This window comes from Rana temporaria, chromosome 9 (assembly GCF_905171775.1).
Source record: "Rana temporaria chromosome 9, aRanTem1.1, whole genome shotgun sequence".
In the NCBI taxonomy this organism is placed as follows: Eukaryota; Metazoa; Chordata; class Amphibia; order Anura; family Ranidae; genus Rana; species Rana temporaria.
Window position 1 is genome coordinate 139577218 of NC_053497.1, and position 12417 is coordinate 139589634.

At 41.5% G+C, this 12417-nt stretch overlaps 1 protein-coding gene across 2 annotated transcripts in view; it reads right to left on the bottom strand.

Moving 5' to 3' along the window:
* FIBCD1 (fibrinogen C domain containing 1) overlaps positions 1–12417 on the bottom strand; it is a 387702-nt gene that overhangs the window by 141627 nt on the left and 233658 nt on the right. For both annotated transcript variants that reach the window (XM_040324665.1, XM_040324666.1), the window contains exon 4: positions 1497–1650. In XM_040324665.1, coding sequence (XP_040180599.1) covers positions 1497–1650 — 154 coding nt within the window. The remainder of the gene's footprint in view (positions 1–1496; positions 1651–12417) is intronic.

A 12417-nucleotide genomic window follows, 5' to 3' on the forward strand; every position in this document is an offset into this window, starting at 1 on the left:
CAGTTTTGCTAAAAGTGGTTTCTAGCCTTCATAGGGCTCAGGAAATCTGTTTGCCCACTTTTTGTTCTAATCCTGTGAGGGAACAGGAGCATTTGTTCCACAGACTAGATGTCAGGAGATGCGTTCTAAAATACTTAGAGGTTGCAGAACATTTTAGAATGTCCAATTCTTTTTTTGTTTCTTTTTCGGGGGGGGGGGGGGGGGGGGAGAGAATAGGGCATAAAGCTTCTAGAAATACGATTGCCAGGTGGCTAAGGTTGGCAATCAGTCAAGCCTATGTAGTAAAGGGTGTGGAGGTCCCAGAAGGTATCAGGGCACACTACACTAGGGCCATGGCAATGTCGCAAGCAGAGTGGGTGTAAGGTCCTGCAAGCAGTAGTCCCACCCTAGGTTAAGTGCTCGCTTATCCTCTCAAGTGTGCTGTCCTGAAAGACGAAAGAGGGAAAATCAAAGTTACTTACCGGTAACGTTCTTTGCAAGTGTCTTTCAGGACAGCACCGGTACCCACCCGAAGATTTCTGCCACTAGGACGTGGGAAGATTTTTTTTTCTGCCAGCAAATACCTTATACAGCCCACTTATTGTTTCTTGTCTAGTAAAAAGCTTAGGCTTATGACAACATGCACAACTCTGTCTCTCACTCCCGTGAGAGTTTGCCAGGAAGGGAGGGAAGTGAGTCATAGGAGGGCCAATGAGAGCTGCAGAGCTGGAGGTGTGCCTCCAGCTCTGCCATATAGAAGACACACTCCTGACACCAGCACTCTGTACATTACCTACTCCTGAACCCTGCATTCTGTGCATTACACCCACCGGCCCCCTGCATTCTGTGCATTACACACTCCTGACCCCTGCATTCTGTGCATTACACACTCCTGACCCCTGCATTCTGTGCATTACACACTCCTGACCCCTGCATTCTGTGCATTACACACTCCTGACCCCTGCATTCTGTGCATTACACACTCCTGACCCCTGCATTCTGTGCATTACACACTTCTGTCCCTTGCATTCTGTGCACACATCTGACCCCTGATTTGTGTCTTACATAGTGCTGACCCCTGAACTCTGCAGTATGCACTGTTTAATCAGAACAGAACAGGCTCAGGTATTATTTAACAATTCCCCTTTTAACACTTCTTGCATTTATCACAAGTTGGCTACACTCACCATTTGGAGTGCCACAAATATCCCCCCCCCCAAATGTGTCTGCCCTATCCCTATTAACAGTGGGCCTGGTCACGAAGGTGTCCCCGGATCTCAAGATCTGGTCACTTTTAGTTTAGATACACTGTAAAACAATTGTTTATGTGTACAAAATCTGCTGCCAAATTTGAACACTTCTGAATATAATGTATCAGGGAAAGACTCACTCGTGTTGTATTTTTCTTTGCTGTATATACTTGAAAAACTACTATACAACTACCACTACACTACCTTAGGGGATGATATTATTATATAAATTATGTTTAATATTGCAATAATTATAATCACACTTACCGTTGGTGCAGCCACGAGGCTTAGTACTTCTGGATGGTGTCCTTACAAGATCCCCCTTCCCACGGGATCGGCCATGATCTCTTTGAAGGCTGTCCAGTACTTCGCTCACTGAACTGACCAGCTGGGCTACATGACTCTGACCCTCTGAAAGTAACTGTAAGAGGAAACATAAAATTCTGTCAGGTTTGCTAAAGGAAAAATCCAGTCATTCTAAACAAAGTTGTATATCATATTTAATTACTTTCCAAGCTATTTTGTAATTTAATGTAATTAAAAATGACATTTCCATTTCAGTCTGCAGCCGTTTGATTTTCTAAAACTGTCAAATGTCATTTCCGTGTAGTATGGCAACCTAAAAATCTTATTTCCTGCTTGTGTGATTGGCTCGCTGCTTTTTTTCAGAATTCTGTGCCGAGATTTAAGTCAAATTAAAGGCACCCTCTGCAATAGGAATTCATTTGATTAGATACATTTTAATGCCCATCCATGCCTGAAGGAACCTAGGACATGCAGCTTTTCTTATTACTACACTGAGACTACTCAGGTGGCTATAAAGAAGGCAATAGTGGGCGCAGGAGCGCCACCCCCTCTCTCCTCTGCGCCCATCAATCAACAATACATAGCTTTGTGCATTGGAAGTGCCTGAATAGAGCGAGATGCTCTAATAGGCTTCCCGATTAGAGTCTGTGGGCTTCCAAATGGTTAACCAGAGGGTGCACAGGCTGTGCGTTCCCTGGTTAAACAGTGCCGTGTTAGGGAATCGCTTCCCTAACACTTCCCCGCCTCTCAGCTAATCAGGTGCACCGGGTCTGGTTACCAGTCACCTGATTGGCTGAAGCGACATTGAGGGAGCATGGAGAGGACGGCACTGACCCAAGGAAGGTAAATGCTGGGGGGGAAACTGTCTGAATTTGGGGGCACAAACTGGCTGCATTTGGGGGCACAAACTGTTGGCAATTGGGGGCACAAACTGGCTGAATTTGGGGGCACAAACTGGCTGCATTGAGGGGACAAACTGGCTGCATTTGAGGGGGCAAACTGGCTGAATTTGGGGTGGCAAACTGGCTGAATTTGGGGGCACAAACTGGCTGCATTGAGGGGACAAACTGGCTGCATTTGAGGTGGCAAACTGGCTACATTTTATGGGCACATTGGCTGCGTTTAATGGGCACAGTGGCGGCAATTGATGATTTTTTTTGTTCAGTTCGTTTGCACCCCCCCCCCCAAAAAAATGTTGAGCACCAGCCACCACTGGGTATCCTTGCAATGTTTAGGATCAGGGTTGCCTACTGACAGTTTGTAAAAGCTAGCCCTTTTTTTCCTGGCAGCCACTTATCTATCCAGGCAGAGTTTGGAGCCAGTTCATGGATTATTTATAAGTAGAAGCAGTCTGGAGGTGGTGATGGAAGGAGGTGGAGGTGGTGATGTACCAGTGTTCATTTTGAAGTCAAATTTCAATTTAGTTTTAGTCTTAGTCTTTTGACTAAAATGCCATTTTAGTTTTAGTTGTAGTTTAGTCATCTCAGTTCTTTTAGTCCTATTTTAGTCATCTCAGTTCTTTTAGTTTTAGTCGTACTTTAGTGCTCTTGCTAGAGACTTTCCACGCAAATTTGCTACACAATTGGAAAAGTGTCAACTAGAACTTGTGCTTCAAGTGTACAACTTACCAGTAAAAAAGTGCAGCAAGTTAACTGACTTAGAATTCAACACTGCCACAAATTTGTGGCAAGTTATCCTTGCTATCTATATATGCCCCATAGCTCCACTACACTCCCTCCTGAGTAACTTCTCCTATTTTTCTGCAGCCGCAGTTCTCTATCAGGTACTGTCAAGGAGGGAATTTGGGGTGGGAGTAGAGCACTGTACTGGAAGAGGGGGCGATTTGGGGAAAAAGGGGGTGCACCTGTGTAATCTGCACCCTGTGCACAGTGTTGCAACCACAAGCCAAGCATTTAGCTTGTTACAACTTCATTGAGCTTAGCAGGCAGGTTTGACAGGCAATGCTTTTTGGGTTAAAATTGCCACACTATGAAGCTAAGCTTCAAGGCCATGGCAATGTGTTCTCACCTAAGCAGCTGCTCAGTTAGAGGTAGGTGGCCAGGGTGGAGCTGTTCTGTTTGATCGTCCTTTTTTCATTTACTCCCACTATTAGATGAAATCTGGTCATGCCCATTGCTCTCTTTGGCATGCATAACAGAACTTGTTTTTCAACTGTATCCCAGAAGGTTAGCTGATAATTTATCACGCTGTGTAGACTTTTTAAATGTAAACCAGGCCAATTACCTGTTAAGGGTGTTGGCATAGTTTACAGGCTGTAGTTATACTGTTTAAATATTGATTGTTTTAGTTTCTAATAGACATTCTGTCATTTCTTTCAGGTTGTCAGTAAAAAAAAAGTGCGCTGTCCGTAAAAAAAAATGTACGTTCTGTCAGTAACAGTGGAGGCTGGTGCTCCATTTGGGGGGGCAGCAAACAAACCACCTGCCAACCCCCTCCAGTGCTCTGCGCCCTGAGCCCACCCTTTTTTGAAGCCAATTAGAGCCTCCGGCTATAATCATGTGCTTAAAAAAAAAAAAAACATTGAACTTTATAAGGGTTTATTGCACATTGCATGTTAATATTTGCCATTATATTTTTTATATTTTGGTGGTTGCATCCCAGCATTTGAAGAGGGTGATTTTACACATATTTATATATAGATATATATATTATTTTGCACATTTTTTGTACATAATTTAAGAATAGGGCATATTTGCACATTTTTCCTATGCTTATTTTGCACGTAACCTAATATTTATTAAGGATATATTTGCACACTGTGCACATTGTTCCAACACTTTCACCAGATTTAATCGAATTTAATATATTTCACAGTATGTTTAAAAATATTTTTTGAGTAAATCAGCGCAGTTACATTTTTTGGTACATACTTTTTCACTTCCTTTTGGAGGTGCATATAGTACTGCAGCAGATCGTTAATATCAACTCTCTCTTGCGCCGGTGACATTTATATTATTTTGCTAATGAAGGAAGTCTATACTAATGAAGGGGGGGGGGGAGAGAGTCTGTACGGATGGGGGGGATGAGTCTATACTAATGGAGGGGGCGGAGTCTATACTAATGGAGGGGGCGGAGTCTATACTAATGGAGGGGGCGGAGTCTATACTAATGGAGGGGGCGGAGTCTATACTAATGGAGGGGGCGGAGTCTATACTAATGGAGGGGGCGGAGTCTGTACTAATGGAGGGGGGGTCTGTACTAATGCAGGGTGGGTGGTTTGTCTGGGGGGGTTTCTACTAATGAAGGGGAGTGGCTTGTCCTGAGGGGGGTCTGTACTAATGGAGGGGGAGTGGTTTGTCCTGGGGGGCAGCAGGTTGTGTGGGCTGCCGCTGCGGGCGACATCTGAAGGACGAGCCCAGACCACGCCACGCTCACCACACAGGCCAGACACACACCCGCAGAGCCGTCGCCATGACTTACAAGGGTTCAGAAACAGGTAATAGGGACCTGTTTTAAAGTTTCCTGCAATCCCTGCAATAATATATTAAGCAACCTGTATAATGTATTATTGCTAGGATTTGTAGTCCTCTGTAAGTGCTGGTATTCTGCATTGCATTGTATATAATGTATCATTGCTGGGATTTGTAGTTCTCTGTAACTGCTGGTATTCTGCATTGCATTTTATATAATGTATTAATGCTGGGATTTGTATTCCTCTGTAACTGCTGGTATTCTGCATTGCATTTTATATAATGTAATGCTGGGATTTGTTGTTCCTCTCTAGCTGCTGCTGGTATTCTCCATTGCGCTGTATAATGTATTATTGCTGGGATTTGTAGTTCCTCTATAACTGGTCAGTGGTAATCTGCATTGCGCAGTATAATCATTATACAGCGTAATGGAGAATACCACCAGCTATAGAGGACTATAAATCCCAGCAATAGTACATTATACAGCGCAATGCAGAATAACGCTATCTATGCTATCTTTCTCTGTAAAAGATAAATACGTTAAACGATCACTTTAAGCATCATAACCATTAAAGCTTAATGGAGCACAGATATAATGTATGGTGTGTGCCTGCGCGCGTGGGGGGTTTGGCAAAATGCACCTTTGCCTTAGTTGGCAAAAATCCTTGCACCGGCCCTGCCTACTCAATAAAGAGAGAATTGCAGGGAATTGTGATGAGAATTTTAAACTTTAAGCAGAAGTAGTGCAGCTAAATGTGAGAATTATTCCAACTCTGCTACATTGGTCTTAAGTTTTAAATTCCCGTTTCAATTTCCTGTATTCTCTCTTTATTGAGTAGACCCTATAATCTGATAAGTAGGCCAAGATTATGCGGAGTGGGTGGAGCTTCGGGGAAGTCAGTGTGGTAATTAATTAATAGCTGTGCTGCAAAGTGTCCCTGGAATTTTTTTTCAAATGTTGGCAACTATGTGTATTGCAGGAATGGTCAGGCGCCTGCATACCTAGTCAGTTAAATATCCAGATTGTTCTGAAAGCCTCAAAACCCAGCTTGCATGGTCATGCTTTGGTCTGCATTTAATACCAGATAGAACTGCCAATTCTGTGACTTCACCCTTCTTCACTGCAATTACACAATAGAGTCTAGTCAAGAATCTACTTGACCCCTTTAATTGTAAAACTAAAGGGCATCAGCCCTCTACATCCATATGTCCCACTGTGGCCAGCACAGAGATGTAGAGCCAGTCCAGAGAGCAGATGTGTTAGGCTGGGTTCACACTACGGTTTTCCCGTCCGTCAGCCGCATACGATTTATATGAAAAACCGTATGCGGCTGAAACGGACGGGAACGTATGGAACCGCGCATATGTGCGTTTTCCATTGACATTAATGTTAAAGGAAAACGTATGCGTTTGCCATACTGTTTTAATAACGACCGCAAAACCGTGGTTGAACACGGTTTTGCGTACGTTTAAAAAACGTTTTGCCAGCAAATCGTACGCACCCGGATGCATCTGAGTGCATACGATTTGCAATGCATTGTCTATCTATACGTTTTCCCGTCTGGGCCCGTACGTTTTCAATACTGAAATCGTATGCGGCTGACGGACGGGAAAACCGTAGTGTGAACCCAGCCTAAGCTGGAAAAAGCCAAGAGGACAGTTTATAATCTTTCAAAATGTCACAGGCATTCTTCAAAAGGGCAACCTAAACGGCAGCTACAGAGAATTGGCAAGGATATGTTCTTTAGTTATTAAATGTCCTCTTTTCTACACGTGCACGCAATGACACACATGCACTTTCATCCAAGAACACAGTAACTGTCTTCCTTCACTCTGGATTTGCTGCGGTCTGCCAGGTGCTTCCTATGGTGAACCATGTCCACAATAAACGTAATCACTTATAATGTAAGGGGGATGAATACCCTAAGTAAAAGGTATAAAGTAAATAAAGAGCTCCTTTTTCTGGGGGCGAATGTGGTCTGTCTCCAAGAAACACATATTGCTTATGCTTTGGGGCGTAGACTGGCTTCACATTCGTTACCTATGTGGTTCTATGGCGACGCAACATCTAGCCACTCAAGGGGTGTGGCCATAGGTTTTGATAAGACTACGGCTTTTACATTTATACCCCTTTTCACACTGAAGCGTTTTTACAGTGTTTTAGCGTTGAAAATAGCGCTATTAAAATGCTCATTAAACGCTCTCCATGCATCTCAACGGACCCTTTCACACTGAGTCCTGCAAGCTGCATCTTTGGAGAAGCTTTTGGGCGATGAAAAATATGCCCCAAATAGCCCCTCTCCATTGAAATTAATTGAAAGTTCTGTAAAAACGCCTTATCCTTTCACACTGAGGCGTTGCACTGGCGGGGCGTTGAGAAAAGTCCTTCAAGCAGCATCTGTGGAGCAGCTTTTTGGCGCAAAAAAAAAGGCTCAAAAAAACGCCCCTCTCCATTGAAATGAATTGAAAACGCTGTAAAAACGCCTTACCCTTTCACACTGAGGCACTGCAAAAACGCCCTAAATCTTTAGGGTCTTAGCTGGGCTTTACCAGCACATTGGGATTGCAGATGAGGCTTCACTCGAAAAAACCCCCAGTGTGAAAGGGGCCTATAAGAGCAACTGGCAGACCCTGAGGGGAGATTTCTCTTTGTAAAAGGGACTCTGTTTAATATGGAATGTACACTGGCAAATATATACTCACCAAATAGGGAACCAGACATATTTCTAAAGAAAGTTTCAAAAAAACGAAGTATTTAAAGAAGGTAACTTATAATGGTGGGGATTTAAATTTGAGCATAGATCCACAGATAGATACAACAGGGGGCCCCTCTCGCTATACAGCTAAAAGACAGAAGGTCGTAAAAAAATTACTACTGGAACATCAGCTCGTAGCTACACGGAGGAAATACACTACACGTTTTACTCCCCAGTCCACGGGTCATTTTTAAGGATTGATTACATCTTCATAGAACATCAATTATTACCGTTGCTTAAAAGTGCAGAAATTAATACAATTACTTTATCTGACCATGCTCCAGTAGTGATCAAGTTAGAAATATTAAATAATAGGACGGGAAGAAACTGGAGACTAAAAAACTTGTTTATTCAGGACCCGGTGATTATTAAGAAGATCGAGCAGGAACTTGAAAACTTCTTTGCGCTAAATGATACACCAGAAATCCCCCGCTCAGCCTTGTGCGAAGTGGACAAGGCGGTTATGAGGGGGATACTGTTAAGGGCAGGCACAGGGAAAACGAGAGAAAGGGGAGATAAACTTCACACTCTATATAGAGAGATACAGGACTTGGAACAAATGACAAGACCCCAAGGTATTCTGGAGAGACAGGAATTGGTTGCAAAAAAGGCACAATTAGCAGACCTTTTAGAACAGGAGAAAAAACGTGCCTTTCATATGGTAAACAAGGAGAAGTACCAATGGGGAAATAAATCCAGGAAGTGGTTGGCAAGAGCAATAAGGGAAAAAATTGTTCCTTTATCCATAGAATTAAGAACGACCAAGGAGAGATGGTTCACTGGTCCCCGGAAATAGCGGAGGTCTTCCATGAATACTATAACTCATTATACAATGTGAATCAGAGAGAGGTACGTAGGAAGGCAGAAATTTATGAGTACCTGAAGGCCTTGACCTTTCCATGGTGCCTAAGGAGGAACTGGAGCAACTTAAAGTTTCAATTACTCCAGAAGAAGTAAGCAGAGTAATAAATAGCATGGCTCTGGGTAAGTCTCCGGGCCCTGATGGGTACTCTATCTTATATTATAAGAAATTTCAAAAGTTTCTGATCGCTAAATTATGTGAATATCCTAACGCCCTGGCCGAAGGAGAGACCCTGTGGGAGGAATCATTATTGGCCTTTATAACACTCATCCTAAAAGCAGGGAAGGATCCAACAGTCCCAGCGAGTTATCGCCCAATATCCCTGTTAAATACAGATATAAAGATTTTTGCTAAAGTAATAGCGGAAAGATTAAAGCCCCTACTACAAAGCTGGCTAAATAGTGATCAGGTAGCGTTTCACAAAATTTCACAAAGTAAGGTAGATTTAGGGAACATGGTTTGGCAGCACCGAGAATTAGCTAACAGTACAAATCTATTAGAAACACCTTCAAAATTTGGGATAGTTTAGGAAGAATGCACCATTGGGACCATAATTCACCACTATTATCGATATTGGGCACAAACTATTTCAAGCCAGGCAAAGAGGAACACATATATTTTACTAGATGGGCAAAAAAAGAAGAGATACTATTACAAGATGTAATGAAAGGGAATAGGATTTGCACGTGTGAGGAAATCGCACAAAAATGGGGAATTTTTTCACTCTCTTATTGACCCCACATCTCTCCATAAAGAGGACCTGTCACAGTGATTCCTATTACAAGGGATGTTTACATTCCTTGTAATAGGAATAAAAGTGATAAAAAAAAATGTAAAAAAAAGTGTAAAAATAAAAAAAAATTAAATTAAGTAAAATAAAAGTAAAAATTATTTATTTTTTAATTGCCCCTGTCCCCGTTATCTCGCTCTCAGAAGCGAACACGCATGTAAGTCCCGCCCACATATGTAAACGCAGTTCAAACCCCACATGTGAGGTATCGCTGCGTGCGTTAGAGCGTGTGTAACAATTCTAGCACTAGACCTCCTCTGTAACTCAAAAATAGTAACCTGTCGCCTATGGAGATTTTTAAGTACCGAAGTTTGGCGCCATTCCATGAGTGTGCGCAATTTTAAAGTGTGAAATGTTAGGTATCTATTTACTCGGCGTAACATCATCTTTCACATTAAACAAAAAAATTGGGCTAACTTTACTGTTTTTTGTTATTTTTTTAATTCATGAAAACGTTTTTTTCCCCAAAAAAGGCGTTTGAAAAATGATTCCGCAAATACCATGTGAGAAAAAAAGTTGCAATGACCGTCATTTTATTCCCTATGGTGTCTGTTAAAAAAAATATATAATGTTTGGGGTTCTGATTAATTTTCTAGCGAAAAAATTGAGATTTTTACATGAAGGAGATTAGTGCCAGAATAGGCCCGGTGGACATGTGGTTAAAGGTGTCACACTTGTATGTAGCAAAGGTTTGTTGCAGCTGTAGCTCTCTGACTACATTTCCTGACTGCAGAGTTTCTGCTGTAGGTGGACACAACACACATCTAGGCAGCTACAGATCACTAGTGTGCCATGGTCCTCAGCAGCTGCGTCGGATGACGAGTGGCTGCTGAATTTGTTCTCAAGCTAGCCCAACCTTTGTCAACCTTTCAACACAGAGGAACCCAAATAACTTTCTGGTCCCCTACTAAAAATTACTAATTATATATATAACTCCTGATACATTAGTGTGATGGTGAAATACTCCTTACACTTGTGGTCATTGGGAAGAATTCCCCCATGGTAAAAAAAAAATGACCTCCTTACCAGAGTAAAAAATGACCCCCCTGCGGACTATAGTAACCAAAGGTATTGAGCACTCTGTTTTAATATCACTGTGCCTCCTTAATTTCTTGTTATGTTGTCTTTATCTGCATCCTTCCTTTTCTGGAAGACTGTGAGCTATGTATGTACTAACTTTATTTGATCAATAAAATTGTTATTGGAAAAAAAAAAAATGACCCCTTTACAGATTGTCAGCTCTGAGAAAAGGGGCATGACCCCCAAAACCTGTCAACTCTCTAACCATTTGGTCCTAGGGTGAGTTTCACTGCGTCCAGTTGGAGTGCATCTGTGGTGCTTGAATTTCTTTACCAGCATGTGAGTATCCATTTGGCATTTTGGATTCAATAAATGTATTTATGGTAATGCAGGAGGTGGTCGCACCCTCCTTTTTGATTTTTTTTGCAGTGCCCTTACAGATAGCTAAACAGATCAATGGTGTCAGTAGGAACTTCTCTAAGGAGAAGAAATTGCTCACTGCTCAAGGAACCCCTAGCAACTCTGGTTGGGAAACCCTGATCTAACCAAGTACCGCTGACAGTCAACTCATTAATGAGCTACAAATCAGACCTTTCACTTACTCTGATTCATTTTTCTCGAAATGGCAAAAAACACAAAATGAGTACTTACTAAAAATTGCTCCTATGACCTAGCTGTAACCATAATCCAAAAAGAGCCAAAACTCAAAGAGCAGATCATTAAACGGCAATCTAAGTGTCACGTACATTGACCTGTCCTGCACAGTAAATCCCCCTCCGTGCTCTCCATCTAGATATATCAGCATTTCTCACCATAATCATATGTTGTACCCCTTCACAACTGCAGACATCACACAAGTACCTCTTCGTGTTTGTCAAATTAACATAAGTACCTACTTTGATTAAAAATATATTGCCGGTGCCTTCTAAATGTGTTTTCCTGTTTTCAAAACAAAACCTTGTGCTTATAAAAAGGAGGAAACAAATTGGTTTGTTTTAAATACAGCCTTCCTTTACTAAAGTAACAAAAATAAAACAATCACTCTGGGTTACAGCTGAATTTAAGGCAGGGTGTGATTTTCTTATTTTTTTTTTTTTTAAATCAAATTTGTTTTTTTATTTAAACCCGATTTTTTTATTTTTATCAAATGTATTTTAATAAAATGCTAAAGATAGTTTTCTATTTAAGATGGATTCATAATTTTGTTTATTCAGCAAGGAATGGAGCTTAGTTATGTAGCATGGGGCTGTATATTCTGTAATATTTAATTTTTTTTGGTAAACTCATTCAATGAATCCAAGCTCTGCAAGCTGAGATAACATGCACTGCATTGATGCATTCACACAATTTCACAGTAACCATGAGATAAACCAGAGTTTAGGAATATTCCATTATCCAACTGTTTTGAACATCTATGTACACTACAAACTGTATGATTGAATCGGTTCTGATATTGCTGTTTTACGAACCTGTCAGCTTATTATTCTAAATATGAATCCATTTTGTTTGTAAATATTAAAGATTCTAACTACCAGCAAGAATAAGTCCTTACATTTAAAGAGCACCTGTCATTTCAGATTCATCACCAGCTGCCGCCACGCCCCTCACCTTGATGTGTCACTGCTGCATCACCAGCCGTCCCATTAAAGTGAATGGGACTGTCGGTGAGTCAACAGCGGGTCAGAGGAGGAGCCTCTGCAGGACAGAGATGACAGTTGTTATTTAAAAATTTTGATTCAAATCGAGGTGATTAAAATCAAGCCTTTTTAATAGCGATTTAATTCATGACTCTAGGCAAATAGCTAGGCACATTGTTGAATTACAAACATGTCAAATATTTGCTCTTGCTATTCTGGTCTGCGATTCGGGTTCCCTTGCCATTTCTGTGAGCTCACTTCTTTCCACCACAGTAAAGCAGGCCATACACGGTCGAATTTCGAACATTTTTTTTTTTAAAAATCAGAAAGTTCGTTTTTTTTGTAATCCGATAATGCCACCATTGATTTTCGAAATTCGGCCGAAA